The sequence below is a fragment of the Heterodontus francisci genome, chromosome 4 (genome assembly GCF_036365525.1).
Source record: "Heterodontus francisci isolate sHetFra1 chromosome 4, sHetFra1.hap1, whole genome shotgun sequence".
In the NCBI taxonomy this organism is placed as follows: Eukaryota; Metazoa; Chordata; class Chondrichthyes; order Heterodontiformes; family Heterodontidae; genus Heterodontus; species Heterodontus francisci.
The window spans coordinates 21,774,496-21,796,136 of record NC_090374.1 but is presented as its reverse complement, the minus strand read 5'-3'; the positions used below and the strand labels follow the sequence as shown (position 1 = coordinate 21,796,136).

The 21,641-nt window shown below is 41.2% G+C and overlaps 1 protein-coding gene across 9 annotated transcripts in view; it reads left to right on the top strand.

Annotated features, from left to right (window-relative positions):
* The window catches only part of nek1 (NIMA-related kinase 1), a 168,086-nt gene that overhangs the window by 120,532 nt on the left and 25,913 nt on the right, over positions 1-21,641 (top strand). For 5 of the 9 annotated variants that reach the window (XM_068029275.1, XM_068029274.1, XM_068029272.1 and 2 more), the window contains 8 exons: positions 2,054-2,212; positions 2,408-2,641; positions 5,990-6,104; positions 6,962-7,059; positions 7,555-7,772; positions 8,591-8,742; positions 15,055-15,296; positions 19,428-19,502. In XM_068029275.1, coding sequence (XP_067885376.1) covers positions 2,054-2,212; positions 2,408-2,641; positions 5,990-6,104; positions 6,962-7,059; positions 7,555-7,772; positions 8,591-8,742; positions 15,055-15,296; positions 19,428-19,502 — 1,293 coding nt within the window. The remainder of the gene's footprint in view (positions 1-2,053; positions 2,213-2,407; positions 2,642-5,989; positions 6,105-6,961; positions 7,060-7,554; positions 7,773-8,590; positions 8,743-15,054; positions 15,297-19,427; positions 19,503-21,641) is intronic. The other 4 variants (XM_068029276.1, XM_068029277.1, XM_068029273.1 and 1 more) reach the window with 2 other exon arrangements.

Below are 21,641 nucleotides of genomic sequence, written 5' to 3'. Positions count from 1 at the left end.
TGGCTTGGAATAGCTGAGAAAGATTTTCAGGAGAAACATCTTTATGCAGGGAATATTTAATAGAGTGAACTTGCTACAATAGGGAATAGTTGAGGCGAATAGCAAAGGTACAGAGAAGCTAGAAGCTAGGGCGGCACAGTGGTTAGCACCGCAGCCTCACAGCTCCAGCGACCCGGGTTCAGTTCTGCGTACTGCCTGTGCAGAGTTTGCAAGTTCTCCCTGTGACCGCGTGGGTTTCCGCCGGGTTCCTCCCACAGCCAAAGACTTGCAGGTTGATAGGTAAATTGGCCATTGTAAATTACCCCTAGTGTAGGTAGGTGGTAGGAGACTGGTGGGGATGTGGTAGGGAATATGGGTTAATGTTGTATTAGTATAAATGGGTGGTTGTTGCTCGGCACAGACTCGGTGCGCCAAAGGGCCTGTTTCAGTGCTGTATCTATAAATAAATAAAATATATGAGGGAGAAAGGAATCAAAGGTTATACTGTTTGGCTTCAAGGAAGTAGGAGCTTAAACACTGGCTTGGGAAATGACCTGTTTCTGTGTTTCAACTTCCCCTTCTTCCCATAACTATGAATCTCCACTAGGCATTTACAATAATAATATGCAGTTTTGTATGTCTGGACTGTTTTATTGGCCAGTTTACGGGTTGTGCGCCTTCTGGGTTTATTTGGTGGGCGATGCCACGGTACACTCAGTACCCGAATGTTTCAATAAAATTTTAAAATATCTGATTAGCCAAATGTCATACCCAGTTGCCGAGCAACCTCGCCAAACATAAAGCACTCTGCAAAGGTTTGGTTGCGGGGTTGGGGGGGGAATGCGTGGGAGGTATGGAATTGGGGATGGGATGACTTGGGAAGAAGGGGTGGGATGGGGATGATATGAGAACAATGAAAGGTATGGGATAGGTATGGCATGGGAAGATTGGAATGGCATGGCTTGGGGATTTAAAGAAGTACTTTTGCAATCAAGATACTAATTGCACCACAAATGTTTTGTGGGTCTGTGCTAGTACATGCCCATCATACTGTCAAGTGCAAATATTGTGATACAAACTACTGATTGCCCAGCTTTCTACCTGTCTGTCCTTTGACATTTTCTGCTTTTTTTTCTTGTAATGTTTAGCTCTTGTGCCTTTTTCCCAATTGACAGCATAATTTCCTCCTGTGCCATTGACGTTCTTGCTGTTGAGGAGCTGCTTTATTCAGAATTGTGCGGCAATGGAGTTACTGTGCACTTGCAGATGATGATGATCCCCATGGAGCCTACCAACAAACCAAAAGAATCGAATCCACTGACCCCAATTTAGTAAACCAAACCAAATGGACAAGCTTTCACTTTCATATATTTTACTATAACACTCAAACCAAAACTAGCATAAATTAAACATGAAACTTATGACTCTATGACAGATCACTGTCAGTATATATTACAAATGGCACCTTGACTATCAGATACAACAGAGATGGGTCTCATGGTTTCACTGGGCAGTCCACCCAGCATATATGGCAGCAAATTACAGTCATACAGTTGTTCACAACTCTGAGGTTCTTTAGGTATATTTCCAGCTCCTTTCTGGAGTTAGCCGCTGTTCCTATTCCAACAAGTTCCCTCTTGATACGAACGCCACAGGTGCGGTCTTTGCCACAAGGCGGACTTCTCCAGAACCTTCTGAGCTCTGCTCATGACGGTCTTGATGGTGTGGATTTACCAGCCAGAGTCCTTCAGTGATAACCTATGCACTGTATGGCCGGGTCTGGTTAAACAGCTGCTTTAAGTAACAAAAACAGCTGCTGGATTTAGTGTTCACTTTCTCCAGCTTGTCGGTGCTCCAGGCTGCATGATCTGCCTGATCAAGTTGGGTTTGGTGATGCCCACTTACTGGTGAGGGTTACAGCGGGAAGGGGTTGGGTCCGGGTATCTGTTTTGACGCAAGGCCAGATTAAGCGTATCTTAAGGTGTAGGGGCTTGATTTTGTGATGATTTGTCATCTTGACTGAACAAAAAATCTAACCTGCTCATATTGTGTGTGTTTATTTTTGTAAAAACAGCTCAGACCTCAGGAGAAGTTATCAAACTGTTGCTTAAAGATGAACCTCGCAAGGTGTGGGAGAAAGATCCTTCTGACACGGTTTTAAAAGCATTAGGGGAAGCAGATCTGCAACTTCAGACAGGAACGCTGTTGGATGCAACATCCATTGAAAATAGTGGTAAGTAACTCAACCTAAAATGTGCTTTCTTTGGATGTTGTATATGAAATTGTCTGGCATTTTTGCAATAAACCAGTTGAAACTGGCATACAAACTCATGAAGTCTGTGCAGACTAAAATGAGCCAGGGATTTTCAGCGCGGGATGGAAATCCTAGATGTTAAGTTTGATTTTTCCTCTTTCTGTTTCTTACCAGCAGAAGACCCATTGGCTGAAACTGACCAGACCCTCACATTAGTCATCGATGCTGCCAACGACACTATTTGTCAAAGAGCACTGAGTGAAACCGTTCAAACTTCTGTAATACCAACTGGCCAGATAGCCACATCAGAAATTAAAACAACAGACCGCTCACCAGTAAAGGCTGTTCAGTCAAGTGAAAAATCTATTCCTGTGTTAAAACCAGCAGTGTTTGAGGACAAGATAGAAGGTTTTTTTTGTTGCTGCTCTACATTCTTTGTTTGATGTTGGGTCATTTGATGAACATGCTACCACAAAGAAATAGTTGAGGTGACCAGCACAGATGCATTTAAGGATAATCCAGATAGCAAAAAGAATAGAAGGATATGCTGATGGGGTGAGATGACATAGGGAGGAAGGAGGCTGATAGGGTGAGATGACGTATGGTGGGAGTTTGTTCCTGTAGGGCATAAACACTGGCTGGCATGGTTGAATAGCCTCTTTCTGTGCTGTAAATTCCAGGTAATATCATTGTAGATGATTTAACTTGGAGGAAAGAACTGAAATTCATCTGGAGAGGTTGGAGGTGTTTTGGGATTTGTCTGTATTTTATGAATACAGTATATGGATTCTCCTTGGCAACAATCTAATAAGTAGCTTCTCATAGAATTAATTGTAATTGATAGATGGTAGGCATTCTTCAGTAATAACTCCTTTAGGAAAAAATTGCTGGCTTTCATGTAGCCAATGATTTCTTCTAATGTGGTACCTTCTGTGTTGGCATAAAGAAAAACAGAACTTGCATTTATATAGCACCTTTCACAACTTCAGGGCATCCCAAAGTTCTTTACAGTCAGACTTCTGCATTGTTATAATGTCAGAAACGCAACAGTCAATTTGCAAATAGCAAAGTCCCACAAACATCAGTGAGATAATGTCAGGATCATCTGTCTTTTTTAGTGTTGGTTCAGGGATAAATATTGGGTAGGACCACCAGGGACAATTCCCTGCTCTTCAGAATAATGCAACAGGATCTTTTACCTGAGAGGGCAGACAGAGTTTCCATTTAACATCTCATCTGAAAGACGGTGCCTCCTACAGTGCAGTACTCCTTCAGTCATAGTCCACGTACTTTACGAGGAAGCCCCATTGACAGTGCAGAAAGGTTTCGTCTTTCCTAATGCTAGTGATGGTACAAAGCAAAATTCAGTAAATGAGTCATGTCGAGGCAGTTTCCTGGGCTGATGCTTATCCCTATTGTCAGTTGGGTATTGTGTACTACTCTCCTGTACATTGAAAATTCCTAGAAATCTGGTTTGAAGTTCATAGTTGTAGTTCCTAAACTAATTGTAATCTTACTTGTGGCAATAAAGCCTTAGCTTAAGTTCAGTGAACATTGGATTTAGGTGCTGTGTCGCGTGCTGCAAAGTATTCATCGATAGTGGTAGAACTTCTGGTTGTGTCCCTGGTTGGTTTTAACTTTGACAGGTACACCAAGCAAATATTTATGCAAAGCTCTGAGACGCGGAGGGATCTGGGTGTCTAGTGCATGAATTACGAAAGGTTAGGATGCAGGTACAGTATGTAATTAAGGAAGCTAATAGAATGTTATAGTTTATTGCAAGAGGAATTTAATATACAAGTAGGGAGGTTGTGCTTCAGTTATACAGGGTGAGACCACATCTGGAATATTGTGTACAGTATTGCTCTCCTTATTTAAGGAAGGATGTAAATGTGTTGGAGGCAGTTCAGAGAAGGTTTCCTGGACTAATACCTGGAATGGACAGGTTGCCTTATGAGGAAAGGTTGGACAGGCTAGGCTTGTGTCCGCTGGAGTTTAGAAGAGTGAGAGGTGACTTGATTGAAACGTAAAAGATATTGCAGGGTCTTAACAGGGTGGATGTGGGAGGGATGTTTACTTTTGTGGGAGAAACGGTCACTGTTTAAAAATGAGTTGCCCATTTAAGACAGAGATGAGGAGAAATATTTTCTCTAAGGGTTGTGAGTCTTTGCTTCCACCGCCTTTTGAGGAAGAGAGTTCCAGAGTCTTTGAAGATTTTACAGGCAGATGTAGATAGATTCTTGATAAGCAAGGGGGTGGAAGGTTATCGGGTAGGTGGGAATGTGGAGTTGAGGTTACAATCAGATCAGCCATGATCTTGTTGAATGGCGGAGCAGGCTTGAGGGGCCGAGTGGCCTACTCCTGCATCTACTCCTAATTCGTACGTTGTATGTTCAACTTGGGTATACCTTTGAGCAGTCAAAAAATAACGTGTTGTCTGTCTTTGGTCAGACAAAAAATTCTTCCAACCCAAACTATTTCTGATACCTTGCACATGTTTTCCAATATGTTGTGTAATGCACCAAAATGTATGTATTACAGTAGAAGAAATTCCAAATTTTGAAACATCAGTATCTCATGATGCTCTATAAATGAGTGCACAGTTCAAAGCATTTCTTGCAAACTATTATAGTTAATAGTTTGTTTTATACTCCAGATCTATTATCAATTGAAATATAGAGAATAAATGGTGGTGTTTAGGTGTACCTTGGACATATATAGTATATGTTTGAAAAGAGTAGTGTGATGTTTGAACTTTTCTGCACCTCTGTCTTGCTTGACTTATCGGTGTATATTGTAATTGCAGTCTAACATTTGTGAATTTGTGCCGCAAAGCTTCACAAAGTAGAAAAAATGCAAATTAGTTGGTCACACTTGAGTTCATGAAAATTGTGATGCTGCACAGTCTCTAGTTTGAAGATAAGTTTTGTTGTCTTTTTTTTTTTGCAGTATGTCTGACATGCTTTACCTAAATTTATTTCATATTGTGACTGCACAGCGAATTCCAAATATATTTGGGAGCTCTTAAAGGCTCTTTAAAAACTTTAGTTAGGCCACACTTAGAATATTGCGTGCAATTCTGGTCGCCACACTACCAGAAGGACGTGGAGGCTTTGGAGAGGGTACAGAAGAGGTTTACCAGGATGTTGCCTGGTCTGGAGGGCATTAGCTATGAGGAGAGGTTGGATAAAGTCTGATTGTTTTCACTGGAACGACGGAGGTGGAGGGGTGACATGATGGAGGTTTACAAAGTTATGAGTGGCATGGACAGAGTGGATAGTCAGAAGCTTTTTCCCAGGGTGGAAGAGTCAGTTACTAGGGGACATAGGTTTAAGGTGAGAGGGGCAAAGTTTAGAGGGGATGTGCGAGGCAAGTTCTTTACACAGAGGGTGGTGAGTACCTGGAACTTGCTGCCGGGGGAGGTGGTGGAAGCAGGTACGATAATGACCCTAAAGAGGCATCTTGACAAATACATGAATAGGATGGGAATAGAGAGATACGGTCCCCGGAAGTGCAGAAGGTTTTAGTTTAGGCAGGCATCAAGATCGGTGCAGGCTTGGAGGGCCGAATGGCCTGTTCCTGTGCTGTACTGTTCTTTGTTCTTGTCTGTCTGTGCATTCGATGCTTGGATATTGCAAATTGGCAAAAGTTTTTTTTTGTCGGGCAGGGTTTATCCTGCTAAAACGAAGTGCATTTTTTGTTCACAAAGAGCTGTTCAAACTCCAGTAATTACCACACAGTTTGTATTCTCTCCAGAACTAGAAGACTTGGAAACTGAGGCGCTAGAAGAAGGAGAGCCGATGAGTAGAGATAACATCCCTGTGGCCCCAATTGTTATTGTTGCTTGGGAAAAAGAGAGCAACACAGAAAGGTGAGTGGAAATGAATGACTTTCACTCGGATGTTGTTTTAAATGTACAATTGGGTTCCAATTATTGACCAAATTTTACGCAGGCCAAGGTTTAGTGCAAGATGCCCTTTTTCTAATTGTATTGTCGTCGTCTTCATTCTCATGTCCAGGGTACTGCTGTAAGACATGCATTTATATAATGCCTTTTACAACCTCAGGATGCCCCAAGGCATGCTTTGCAGCCAATTCTGTACTTTTGAAGTATAGTTACTGTGTTGTAATATAGGTGTGTATAGTTCCAAAACTTGGGTACTTTGCATTATCCACCAAGTTGTTATCCATCAAGGAAGGGGTCCTCTCTATTAACACATTCTGCTGTTTTGAAATCTTGTTTCACTATTTGAGTTAAACTTTCCAATGAAAAAGCAAAATAAAATCTGCAGTTAACTTGCAGGTTATTGTTGGTTTGAATTCGACCACATGTTGGAAATCCATTCTTCAAGGGGAAGCAAGTTTACTTGAGGTGAATTGACATTTTGAATAATGTGGGTATAGTTGCCAATGCCCCCATCGTGCAGTGTAATTTGCACGTAGAGGTCTGAGACTGAAAGGATGTTTTGTGAGGAAATTCTTGCTTCTGTAGCCATGATGGCATCTGCTAAGAAATTAACTTGTCCCTGCCACATCTTTTTAAAAAATAAAAAATTAGTAAGTTTTTGGTAAGCTTTAGTCATGAGTCATTAATTATTTTGCAAGTGAGGATTCAGTTTCTGGGGTTGGGGGGGTGTGCGGTGATGGTGTGGGGTGGGTGGTGTCTAGGACAGAAGTGTGTTCTACCATTGCACATACAATATTTTGTCTTGCTTTGTGTTTACCCAGATCACTAGATGGTGCTGTTGAGCAGCCAGAAAAGTCAGCGGAGGAGACGCTTGAGACAGACGAATACACTCAACTGGCAGAGAGCAATGTGGACACTGGTCAGTTCCAAATATTTTTTTCTTTAAATTCGATTGATTTTCTTTCTCTCCTAAAAATGGAGCAACTTCTATTTTGAATGAGTATGATACCTAATGGAAATGATTTTCTGTCTTCAACCACAAAGCTCTATTTTGTAATTAAAGCAGTGGGGCAGTAATTAGATTGCAAGTAACTTTGCTCAATTCTAACCTGACTAGATGGCCTGAGTGGCCTTCTGTCATTGAGTATTGAGTTGTGTTATTTGTGTACCACTTTGCCAAAACAGCTCTGGTATCTTTCTTTCAGTATCTGATTCTCTCATGACTAATTCTTGATTGGGAATGAGAAATTAAATGAATGGCCAGAACTGCACGTAACATGCAGCCTTGCTATTAATCTAGAAAATGACAGTTTTCCTATTTGTATCTTTGATTTTTTTTTAGCATGATTTTATTAAATGCAAGGAGGTAGATTGTGGCTTTGCTGTACTTAAACCTTCCTTTCTCATGAAACAGAAGGTTGCACCAGTGAAACCCCACAAAGCGAACTCCTTTTCCAGAAGGCACCATATTCACAGGACAGAGCAGCAGCTGTGTTGTCAAGAGAATCATCTCAGGAAGAGTCACCAGGATCCAGGCCATTGTTCTGGTCATTATCACCAGCAAATTTCAAAGGCAAACATTCTCTGTTGATTGGGCTATCAACTGGATTGTTTGATGCAAACAACCCAAAGGTATGAAAGCATGACAGAGGCAACGGTCGTGTCATTCAGGGAATCATTAGACACAGGAATACAGCCCAAGCATTAGTAGCTAACATAATAGTGATCTTCAATAAAGGGCATAGGGAACTAGTGGTCAGCAAGCCAAACATTTGTTTTGTGAATAGTGGGAAACACCTGAAAAGGGGTGTGGAGACAGCTTCTATAGTGATGGGCAAATAAATGTTGGCTTTCCCAGCAACTCCCACATCCCATGAACGAATAAAAAAAAGGCACAGCATGGTCAGAGGGAGCCAGCACGTTTTTACATTAGGAAAGTCTTGCCTAACAAATTATGAAGTTAAGGGAAATTCTGTGGGTGTGATGCTTTTAAATTTCAGTATAGCTTTTATTATTGTGCCACACAAGCAAATAGGTACATAAAGGTGGGAACGTATACGATAGGAGTCAGGCCTCCCAAGCTGGATTGAAAATTGTCTAACTGGGGAAAGCATAGAATTGTTTCTGTAAGGATCTGTCTCAGCATGCTCATCTGTTCAGTTACCACAGAGGTCACTGTGGGTACACTTTAATGGTTTAGCCAGAGTGGGGAGGTAGAGTGGCTTGGGGTCAGAAACAAAGTTGTCTAAATTGGCATACTGTTATTCAGGTTTGGGCACTAACATAGTGAAAGAAAGCTCCCTGCAAAGATGCCAGCTTATGTAGCACTGAATGACTGCCATTTTTTTTTTCAACCCCTTTAGTCTCACTCTCTCTCCCACCTATGTGTGTGTGTACCTTTTTTCTCCTTTCTGAGATGGAAGGCACCATGTACTTTTTTCCCCCTTCAGATGCTAAGGACCTGCTCACTCCCTGACCTCAACAAAATGTTCAAGACGTACGTAGATGACCTTAATGCACCAGATGCCCCTGAGGATAATCTCGAACTAGATGATATAGAAGATGAGCCCAATAAGGATGAGTACCACTCAGATTCAGACACGTGTGTTTGCAATTATTTTGATTGTTTTCAATACATTGTCTAGACAACCTTCCTTTTTTGAATTTATCCTTTAATGCACTTAGTGTTTACCATAGGCCTATCAAAATGTTTGAGTGTTTATTTGTTTTAATCTAATAATGAATGCAGTTGTTGGATCCTGTGTTCATTTTTGAGTTTGACTATCACTTCATTATAGTTTTTGAGAAACCTTCACTGTATTCATCATTTAAAATGCACCCATTGTTGGATCATAGCAAACCAAAAAGGCTACGTGCAGCAAATCTGTTATGATTTGTAACGACCTACTGCATTCCCTCATATTCTTTGAAGTCCAGCAGCTGTTATATGGCATACAAATTATGTTGTGTCTATGTTGTGTCTATGAAGTGATTTATGACTTTAACTCTTTATAGGGTCTAAACCAAATCAGGCGTACATCCTTATGAATCTCCTTTAAGTTCAAACCAGACAAATTTTTATAGACGCTTATTTGGGTCCAGAGAATTGAACTCGTCTCCCCTCAAAGAAAGAAAACTAACAGAGATTATTCCCATCTTTTGGTATAGCCTATTTTTTAAATAATTGTGGCTGAGTCATAAATATCCCAGATATTATTAGGGTCTGGGAAACTCTCTTCAATACATATCTCTCTGCTAAAAGAGACACAGCGAGGGGGTTCTTGTAGTTGTATACAGAATACTACATGAGACAATTTATTAACTTCTATATATTTATTAAAGAGTTGAACATGCAATACACTTAAGTGGATAAGTATATCCCAATATCAAATATTACTGAGAGATGTAACACAATCTTATTAAATAGAATCCAAATGTTTAACCCTGCTAATGTTACAGCAAAATATCTTAGAATATCCATCAAAATTTGAAGCAAACTTTTACCTTAAAATCCCCAAGTAAGCCATTGTTTATATTGTTTCCAAGGTATCATCTGACCTTTTAGCATATAGGTGTTATCTTTTTGTGATCCATATATGGTAGTATCATTAACTAATATTTCCATTTAGTGTTTTGCTGGAATTCCCTTGCTCTTGAAGTTATGAGGATTTATCTGGACAAAATGTTTATCTGGTCAAAATATTTATAATTGTGTTTACTTGACATCTGTTCCTGTAAATACTATTCCATTTATTATTTTATTATCTATAATTGTGTTTATTATGGTATCTTGAAGCAACATTTTGAGTCGATCTGTCTACATTTTACCAACACTATCAATTAAGTTTATTGCTCCCTCTTACTGATGTTACACAGGATATTTCAATGTGTGTTTATCCTCCAACTCCCTGGCAACAGAAATGCTGAAATGGATTTCCCAACTTAACAGGTGTTTCTGGTTCACATTCGATTGTAACAGGGAACTTGAAAGACCTTGAAATTTCTAACTACTTTCTTAAAGGGGAATTTCAGTGAGACTTGAAAACTGACCATTTATTCAATCTCTAATTCTAAAAGATATAATATATTAACTATATCTAAATTCTACCTAATTAAGCCTATTATACCTATGTTTGAGCACATCAATAGCACAGAAACAGACCATTGAGCCCGACTTGTATATGTTTATGTTCCAAACAAGCTTCCTCCCACCCCTCTTTGTCTAACCCGATCAGCATAACCTATTTCTTTCTCCCTTATGTGCTTATCTATCTTATCTTATCTTTCTTAAATGCATCTATGCTGTTTGCCTTAACTACCTTATGTAGTAGAACGTTTCACATTCTAACTGCTCTGAGTAAACCGGTTTCTCCTGAATTCCCTATTGCACTTATTAGTGACTACCTTATATTTACTATCTCTAGTTTTGGATTCCCCAAGAAACAGAAACATTTTCTTTACATCTACCCTATCAATTCCTTTCATAATTTTAAAGAACTCGATCAGGTCATCCTTCAGCTTTCCCTTTTCTAGAGAAAGGAGTCCCAGCCTATTTAGCCTTTTCTGATTATATCTTCTCCGTTTTGATATCATCCTTGTGAATCTATTTTGCAGCTTCTCTAGTGTCTCTAAATCCTTTTTATAATATGGAGATTGGGACTATACACAGAACCCAAAGTGTCGTCCAACCAATATTCAATACAATCTTATCTACTTTTCAATTCTATTCCTCTAGAAATGAGTCCCATTGCTTGGTTTGCTTTTTTTATGGCCTTATTGGCCTTAGTGATTTGTGAATGTGTACCCAGATCCCTTTGCTCCTGTACCCAATTTAAACTTTCATAATCTAAGTAGTATGTGGCCACTTTATTCTTCCTACCAAAATTCACCACCTCACATCTATATTGAAATTAATTCGCCCATTAGGTGACCATTCTGCAAGTTTAACATCATCTTGTATCACATTTTTCTTTTGCTTGTGTTAGCTAAACCCTCCAATTTTATGTCATCTGCAAATGTTGAAAATATATTTCCAATTCCTGAGACGAAAACATTTAATATAAATTGTGAACAGGAGTCATCCCAGAACTGGTCCTTGTAGAACACCACTTCCCACCTTTTTTTAACTAGTCTGAGTTCTCTCTTCTCTCTCTCTTTGGCCTCCTTGTCTCGAGAGATAATGGGTAAGTGCCTGGAGGTGGTCAGTGGTTTGTGCAGTAGCGCCTGAAGTGGCTATAAAGGCCAACTCTAGACTCTTCCACAGGTGCTGCAGATAAAATTGGTTGTCGGGGCTTTTACACAGTTGGTTCTCTCCTTGCGCGTCTGTCTTTTTTCCTGTCAACTGCTCAGTCTCTTCGACTCGCCACGCTTTAGCCCCAGCTTTATGGCTGCCCACCAGCTCTGGCGATCGCTGGCAACTGACTCCCACGACTTGTGATCAATGTCACAGGACTTCATGTCACGTTTGCAGACATCTTTAAAGCAGAGCCATGGACGGCCGGTTGGTCTGGTACCAGTGACGAGCTCGCAGTACAATGTCCTTGGGGATCCTGCCATCTTCCATGCGGCTCACATGGCCAAGCCATCTCTGGCGCCACTGGCTTAGTAGGGTCTATATGCTGGGGATGTTGGCCGCCTCGAGGACTTCTGTATTGGTAGTACAGTCCTGCCACCTGATGCCAAGGATTCTCCGGAGGCAGCGAAGATGCAATGAATTGAGACATCGCTCTTGGCTGACGTACGTTGTCCAGATCTCGCTGTCGTAGAGCAAGGTACTGAGGACACCGGCTTGATACACTTGGACTTTTGTGTTCTGTGTCAGTGCGCCATTTTCCCACACACTCTTGGCCAGTCTGGACATAGTAGAGGAAGCCTTTCCCATGCGCGTGTTTAGTTCTGCTTCGAGAGACGGGTTACTGGTGATAGTTGAGCCTAGGTAGGTGAACTCTTGAACCACTTCCAGAGTGTGGTTGCCGATATTGATAGATGGGGATTTCTGACGTCCTGTCCCATGATGTTCGTTTTCTTGAGGCTGATGGTTAGGCCAAATTCATTGCAGGCAGCCGCAAACCTGTCGATGAGTCTCTGCAGACACTCTTCAGTGTGAGATGTTAATGCAGCATCGTCAGCAAAGCGGGGTTCCCTGATGAGGACTTTCTGTACTTTGGTCTTCGCTTTTAGACGGGCAAGGTTGAACAGCCTGCTACCTGATCTTGTGTGGAGGAAAATTCCTCCTTCAGAGGACTTAAATGCACGTGAGAGCAGCAATGAGAAGAAGATCCCAAACAGTGCAGGTGCAAGAACACAGCCCTGTTTCACGCCGCTCAGGATTGGAGTAGCTAACTTTAATCCCTACTTTCTGTTTTGTAGCCAGTTTGCTCTTCATTCTGTTACCTGTTCCCTGACTCCACATGCTCTGATCTTAGTCATGAGTCTACTATGTAGTACTTTATCCAAGAGCTTTTGAGAATACCAATATTTATGTTAATACTGTCTAGTTTGTTAATTTTTGAAAGAATTCAATGCAGTTGCAAGCATGATTTTTCCTTTTGAAATCTATGCTGACTGCTCTTCATTGTATATTTGGCTTCTAGATGTTTTTAGTTACATTGTTAAGTGGTCATTCAATGATCTTTTCCCAATCCTGCGCCATTACCTCTGGCATCCATTAAGGATCTATCCTTAGCCCCTTCCGATTTCTTCTAATTGCTGCCCCTCAGTGACGTCATCTGAAAGCACAGTGTTAGTTTTCGCATGTATGCTGACAACACTCAGCTCTACCTCACCATCACTTCTCTCAACTCCTCCACTGTTGCTAAATTATCAGACTGCTTATCTGACATCCAGTACAGGATGAGCAGAAATTTCCTCCAATTAAATAATGGAAAGACTGAAGTCATTGTTTTCGGTCCCAGCTCCAAACTCCCTAGCTACTGACTCCATCCTTCTCCCTGGCAACAGTCTGAGATCAAGCCAGTCAGTTTGCAACGTTCGTGTCGCATTTGACCCTGATCTAAGCTTCTAACCTCATCTGTGCCATCACAAAGATCGCCTGTTTCCACCCCTGTAACATTGCCTGATTTTGCCCGTCTCAGCTCACCTGCTGCTGAAACGCTAATTTATGCCATTGTTACCTATAGACTTGACTATTCCAATGCATTCCTGGCTGGTCTTGCATATTCTACTTGCGGTAAATTTGAGGTCATCCACTGCTGCCCATGTCTTAACTCGTGCCAAATCCTGTACCCCTATCACCCCTGTATTCACTGAGCTGCACTGGTTCCTGGTCAAGCAACGTCTTGATTTTAAAATTCTCTTCTGATATAATAAAAGCAAAATAGTGCAGATGCTGGAAATACTCAGCAGGTCTGGCAGCATCTGTGGAGAGAGAAGCAGAGTTAACGTTTCAGGTCAGTGACCCTTGATCAGAACTTAAAATTCTCATCCTTGTTTTCAATTTGCTCCTTGGCCTCGCCCCCTCCCTTTGTGTGTAATGTCCTCCAGTCCCACAACCTTCCAAGATATCTGCACTCCTCTAATTCTGGTCTCTTGTGCACCTCTGATTCTGATCACTCCACCATTGGTGGCCGTGCCTTTGGTTGCCTAGGACCCAACCTCTGAAGTACCCTTCCTACACCTCTCTACCTCTTCACCTTGCTTTCCTCCTTTAAGAGAATTCTTAAAACTTACCTCTTTCGACCAAGCTTTTCGTCTCTGACCTAAGATTTCCTTTTGTGGCTTGGTGTCATAATCTGTTTTATAATGCTCCCATGAAGTGCCTTGGGACTGTCACTGTACCCTTTTTGAATGAACTTTCAATTATAAAAATATATAATAGTGCTTCTGCTATCTGTGCCCGAACATCTTTTAGCATGCATGGGTGCAATCCATCCAGAGCTGGGGTTTTATCCTCTCAAGTTAGTTTAGTTTACCAGTTATTTCCTGCCTTTTGTCTTTTTACGACAAGATAGTTTAGTTCATCCTATGCATTTGAGGGTGAACTTTTCTCTCCCCATTTGCTACTGATTTTGCACATGGTGAGATCCCACAATAAGCAATGAGATAAGTGAAAATTTTATCTTCGGGGCAGCAAAGGAGGAATTTTGGACCAGGACAACAGAAGAACTCCTGTTGCTTCTTTGAAAATTTAGTGAGAACTTTAGCACCCACTTGAATTACTGGAATGTGCTGACAGACCTTAATTTGATGCCTCCAAAGGAATGCACCTCCAACAGTGTAGTGCCCCCCTCCAACTCTTCAATGTTGCACTGATGTTTCAGCTAGATTGTGTGAGGCTTAAATCCACAACCCTCTTCCTGAGAATATTACCAAACAAGTGTTCAGTTAACTGCTAGAAATGGTGCAAAAATAAATAATGAAAATGCTGGAAATAGCAAATCAGGCAACATGCATCTGTGGTGAGAAACAGTTAACGTTTCAAGTCAGTGTGTTTTCATCAGGACTGGATCAAGTTGGAGATTTAACAGTTTTTCAGCTGGGTGGGGGCAAGTGGGGTATGGAAAGAACAAAAGGGAAGGTCTGTTAAAGGTGGAGGGCAGGAGTGATTAAATGACGAGGGATAATGATAATGATGCAAGGCAAGACGATGGGACAAGTAAAGGAACAAAAGATGGGTTTAGAGAACATGTAAATGGTTGTGGTTCTGCTGTAACCCGCACTAGCTGTTCAAGAAAATGGGAGTTATAATCTGAAGTTATTGAAGTCGATGTTGAGGCTGTAAGGTTGTAAAGTGTTTAATCAAAAGATGAGGTACTGGTCCTTAACCTTGTGTCGAGCTTCTCTGGGACGGTGTAGGAAGCCGAGGACAGAGCGGCTAGGGCAGGTGTAGAATGGAGAATTAAAGTGAACTGTTTGATCAAAAAGAAAAGTGATCATTTAATGATTTGCGTTGCAGTATATTTGGCGAGGGTGATGCAGATGACTTGCAGGAGCTTCAGGCATCGATGGAGCGTTTGTTGCAGGAGCAACCCAGTGAAGAGTTCAGTGAAGACGAGGAGGAGGTGGCTTCCAATTCAAGCCCTCCTGAGGGAAGTGTTTATAATGCAGAATCTTCAATGAATGGAGCAGAGGGGGAAGATGATGAAAATCCAGCAAGCAGCAGTGACCAAAGTGCAATTCATGAAGAGTGGCATTCAGGTTATTTTTTTGCTGTATTCTTGACTACACCAGTGTATACAGTTTGCGAGCAGCATTTTAGATGGTATATATAGGGTAATGCTTGTAATTCATTTACTGAATATTGTGATTTTATCATGTCATACAATACTGAAGATAGTGGTAAAAGTCAATCAATTATAATCAAATACAATTATAATTAGGGCAAGTGATTTGTCATATCAATTTGTCATTCTGGTCGAAAATGAAGTGACATTTCCATTATCTTTAGGATTTTTTAGAACAAATAGTAGTTGTTACTACAGTTGTTAATTGTACAGAAAATTGTACTGCGTGCAGTATCTGTCACACTATGTTGCATTGCACCACATCACTTGCTGTAATTATCATGTGCATGTAGCTATTGAACCTATTATTACAAACCAGATCACAAAATGTGGCAGTATGCAATGTTTGTCACAAGCAATAGTGGTCCTTCTGTGCTTAACCACTGTGGTTTACCGTTGTAACTTGAGGCTTTTTACCCTAAGCATTGTCACTGAAAACATTTCTGTGTTGTCATAGGGTGATCTTTGCATGTTAAAATTTTGAAGAAGGCATCAGAATAAGCTTAATGAGCATCAGTGGTGGTTCATTGAACAAGTGCACTTTGTGGCCTGGCACTGAGCTGAGAAGGTCTCAAATTTAATCCTTTTCCAGAGTCAGCACACCTGAGCTGTATTGGTGGTGACCTTAGGCTAGGGGATGTACAGTGAGCCAGGTTCTCCTGGATCCGAATGCAAATGACTCCTGTTGGAAGTGTAAATGATTGTGTGGGATCTGGCTTGGCAATGATAGTCTCCATTGGGGTTGAAGAGACCAATGGCCCTTGCTGGCTATCCTAACACATCAAGAACAGCCAGGTATTAAACAGCCACCCCCACCTCACAAGGAAGAAGAGGTGATCAGAGAAATTCCAAGGGAAAATTGGGTAACCAGTATTGACCATGGGAAATTGCATAGCAGAAAATAGTAACATTGTTTTGAAGAGTACATTGTTTTCTGGCCTCACTCAAGGATTCAGACCAAAGTTGTGGTTCCTGCTGTGAGGGAAAATGCAATGTGCGGGTTGGTGAGCTAGAGCTTCGCTGTCATTGTGATCAATTAAGTTTTGGTCATTCTGTAACACAAATCAATCCTTTTTGTAAAATTCTTGATGTAACTAGTATTGATGGTATTTATAAAATGGAAAGTTTCTTTTGGTGATGTGAACTGGATCCCTTTAAAATCGTCAGTATCTTAATTGAGGGTGAAACTGTTGGATTTGCCTCCATTTCCTCCATATATCCTTCCTGAGGCTTGTAACACTGCATCTTCATCCATGAATTGTCCATGCTGTAGATTTTTTAAAATCTGGAATGATCAATATTTTGTAGCTGCAGAATAACTTTAACAAAGTGTCCTGTAGTTAGTTAAGGGGACTAGCACCAGAGGAGATGGACATACCATCTTATCAGAGTTTTACTTTCGCAAAAGAACAGGTTCATGGAAATAATCATTATGACTTTGCATCCCTGAGATAAAAAGTAGGAAAACTGCTATTGCCATCCAGTCACTCATGCCTGAATGGTGGACGTTGAGGTAAATACAGCAGTACAACAACTGATACTGAGTATAGAGAGAATTAAGTATAGCTAACAAAATGTTGACTTTATCTCAAGGAGGCTAGAATTCAAAAGTGTAGAAGTCAGACCCCATTTGGAGCACGACGTTCAGTTTTTGGCACCAAGCCTCAGGAAGGATATATTGGTATTGTGGGGAGATGGAGTGCGGTGGTGCAGTGCAGTTTCACTGGAGTCATAGACTCATAGAGAGAGATACAGCACTGAAACAGGCCCTTCGGCCCACCGAATCTGTGCCGACCAACAACCGCCCATTGATACTAATCCCATATTCCCTACCACATCCCCACCAGTCTCCTACCATCTACCTACACTAGGGGCAATTTACAATGGCCAATTTACCTATCAACCTGCAAGTCTTTGGCTGTGGGAGGAATCCAGAGCACCCGGCAGAAACCCATGGGGTCACAGGGAGAACTTGCAAACTCCGCACAGGCAGTACCCAGAACTGAACCCGGATTGCTGGAGCTGTGAGGCTGCGGTGCTAACCACTGCGTCACTGTGCCGCCCTCTAGAATGACATTGGCGCTTAAAGGGTGAAATTACGATGACAAGTTGCACTAAACTTGGTTTGAGTTTAAAAGGCAATCTAGTTAAAATGATTAAGGAATTTGACATAACGAGAGAAGCTATTTCCTCCAGAACCAAGGAGGTATAATCTTAAATATAGGACTAGGCCATTTACGAGTGAAGTCAGGAAACACTTTTTCACCCAAAAAGCTGTGAATTTTAGGTCAATTGATATTTTCATGGCTGAAGTTGATGGAATTTCCTCAGATTAGGGGTTCAAGGAGTACGGAACATAAGCATGTGAATGGAGTTCAGGTGTAGACCTGCCATGATCTTAATGAATGACCTACTCCAGTTGCTATGTGACAAATGAAGAAATGGCATTACAGGGGTGATGGTGTTGGAAGGGAAGAATTGAACTCAGCAAGCAATTATTGACTTAAGATTCAGAAGTAAGATAATTAGAGAGGAGTAAGATTTTTGTGTATTTTTTTCCAATGTAAAAATAATGGTTATCAGGTGTTTATTTCGGTCAGCTGGGGTGTCTGACATGTTAAGCTACTGGGTAATGTAGAGTTTCTATTTGACGGATGTGGATGCATACTCTCCATTTTGTCGCGAAGATGCCACTTAACTAAGCCCAGAGAAATTACTGCAGTTTGCTGTAGTGGAGGCTTGGGGAATGTTGAGTTTGGTTAGGGAACTGCTGGCCTTTAACCATCTAAAACCATGCAGTGACCCTTCCTACTATCCACCCACGATCACCCCATCAACAAAGGTGTTGCCTTGTATGATTATCTCGAGCTGAGTGAAGCCCCAGGGTTCCGGTTGCCGTTAGGTGACCAGGCCCTGATGTACTGTGAACTTGCCTGGCTCAGGTATTAGATTGTAGTTACAGAAATTAGGTCTGATTTCTTGTTGGGTAATTTTGCTTGCAGTTTGGTACTGAGCCATGCAAGCTAGGAAGACCTTCAATTCAGAGTCTCTTGAGTTAGTTTAGCTCAGCAAAACTAAGGTGCGATATTTTGCTTTGGCGCCTCTTGGTTCGGGAGTGCGAAAAAGAATGTCAGCCAGAGTTCCCACTTGTTACTGATATTCAGTGACCTATGCTGGAAAGTGAATATCGGCTGAAGGTAGGACTTAGCTCTGACATGATGCTAACCGCCCACCCACCACCACCACCCCCCCCCCACCACCTCCCCCACCACCTCCCGTAACCAGCTCATTTTCGTATCTCTCACTAACATTTGGTATGATTAGTTGAGTGGGGTAACCAAGGGCTGCCAGCCCGGTAAGAGACAGTGCATTCAGAAAAAGAGCGGAAGAAGAAAGGACTGATGAATTAATGGACGGGTAGAGGACTAAATTAGCTGTGGTATGTCATGGGTTAATGCAAGATTTGGGGTTCTATCAAAGTCAAAATAAAAATATGATGGGTAAGTTCAAAGCAAAGGGTGCCAAGTATCCTGGCATCATTCACCATTCCTGTCAGCTGTTCTTCACTCCCACTGTGTTAAGAAATGCTTGCTGATGTCTGTTCCAGACTTGCCGTTCACAGTCTTGAACCAGTGGGGTTTGGCAGCAGCTGAAGAATAAGCAGGTAACTGAACAAGAAGGATTGGCTGACCATTAAAAAAAATTAGGAAACAGCCTGCTGGTATATAATATAATGGTGAGCCTCTCTCGATTAGGTTTAATGGTGAAGGTGATAATACTTTGCAAAAATGGCTGGTCAATAAAGAGGATGTGATGTTCCTTGGTGTGCAGGGAGATGTGGGGAAACTGAATATAAAAGGATTAATTCAGAACTTAATGGCGCAACAGGCTCAAGAGGCTGAATGGCCTACTCCTGTTCTTATAATCCTAACTAGAAAGGTGTTGAAGGGTAGGGTGGAATAGTCATAGTAACACATTTAGAATAAACCTTTAGAATTAGAAATATTTGTAGCTAGTGAAAATATTGGCGTTATTGACATTACAGAAACATGGCTACAAGGAGAAGATGGACAAGACATGAAGCTAGGATGGTATAGCCTGTTTCGAAAAGATAGTGCAGGTAAGTTAGCTAGAGTTAACATCATTGATCAGATGGACACGGCAGCTATCAAGATAAAGGTGTGCACAGCTGCAGAAGAGAGAGATATAGATGATATAGTAATAAGGGTGTCAAAATAACAAACTGGCAGCTGTTTTCATCCATCAGCTTCAGACGAACAGTTAGAAAGTGATCGTGGATTTTGAAGCAGGCAGAGGAGGGGACAGCTGGAAAGGAGTGGTGTAAGTGCAACAGTTTCATGGAGGTTAGATTGCTTCTAAATAGGTGAGGTGGACAACTGGGGTAGTTGCTATATCAGATGTACTATATTTCAGTCATCTGGAACTGGTTAGTAATAAAGAAAGAACTTGTATTTACTTAGCTTCTCATTGTGTCCTTTTGGACTTCTCAAAAATTTTTAGTTTACAACCGACGATTACATTCCTGGGGTGCTCTCGCTATGTAGTGTTACAACCGAGGTGAGAAGAGTGCACTGTTAATTCAGTCCCACTTCTCCACGGGTCACAACATATATTTAAATTTTCCCACTTGCCAAAACAGTCAATTTAAAAAAAATCTATTTCCCCCCCAGAATAAAGTGCACCAACCAGGTTACTTGAATAAACAACAAAACTATCCGTAGATTATAAACCAAGTCTTAACCAATAATAAAGCAAACCTACACATGAATTGAAATATTAAAGCCCCTTATTTATCCTAGCCCTCACGTGCACACACACATACGTACACAACTGGTTAATTGGGGGAAAAGAAGGATTTTTGTTTACAGCTGTTAGAAAGAACTAGAAGGAATACAAGAAACTTATCCCGAAATTTAGGTACGGAAGATGTCCTTGGTTTTGGTGAGGTGTCCCAAAGGCGAATAGGCAGCTGCCACTCGGATCTTCCCAGAACAGTCCCTTCCAGGCGATGTTGAAGATCAGTCTGGGTAGGCTTTCAAGCGATGCAGCAACAGAAAGATTCACATCAGAGGTGAAGCAACAAAGGTTTCAATTCTGTCACATTTGATGCAAACTTCCTTTAAAGATGGAAGTTTTCTGCCAACGTGCAGGATTTCTTAAAATACAGGAGGCAACAGGAAACTGATCCAGGGATTCTTCAAAGAGAGAGAGATAATCAGCTGTCTTCTCCTGGCAGGCATGCAGCTACTCCTTCTGTCTGTTTTTATTTCAGGCCAAAAACCAACTGGCTTTTTTTTAACAGTTCAAATGAAACTAAAACCTTTCCAAAGGCAAATCGTGAGATGACCATAAATCTTGATTTATAAATAGCTCTTTTAGGGTCACAACGCAACCCCCTGCTGGGTTCTTTGCAAACAGGTGCTTTTCAGTAAACTTGTTTACATTCAGTCCAAACCTTTTGGTAACTTCTTAAGAAAAACAGCCAAAGTTCAGCTTCTTCAAGAATCCAGCATCAATGGAATCCTTTTCAGTTTTTAAAATATAGATTCTCAAGTTTTAACAAAAAATGGAAACCCTCGTAACAGTAGGCAAATAGGGCAGCCAGCGTGCACTTTGTGAGGTCCACAAACAGTAAAGAAATGACCAGTTAATCATTTTTTTATGGTAATAGTTCTGGGAGAAATGCTGGCTAGGACTTAGGGAAAAACTCCTTGCTATTCTTTAGAATAGTGCCATCTCAACAGGAAGATGGAACCTCTTAATGTCTCATCTGAAGGTAATTTAGATGAATACTTGGGTTCTACTAATCATTGTACAGTTCTGTTTCGTATAACAACCAAGACCAACATAACAGTAACATTGTCTAAGACTCTAGAGGAGAATACTTTGGAGCTATAGAAGATCAAGTGAGAATCAAGAGTATGGTGGGGCAGTGGTTATTGCACTGGACCAGCCCCAAATACATCCCACCGTGGCAAGCTATGAAATTGAAGTAAATAAATCCTAGCACCTGAAAAACCCAGCTGATCTTAAGAATGTCCTTCCGTACTTTGTCTGCACGTTGCTCAAATCTCACTTTTGATGTCCTGCGAAGTAAGCTTGTCACATGTCCAATTCTAGATTTAATTATTTTCTCACTGGAGCCTCTAAGATGTAGGATGATCGTGTCATAATGGTGGCATTTTTCTTGTAGGATCCCAAAGGGAAGTGAGTGAATCTATGATTAATAATTTTGAAA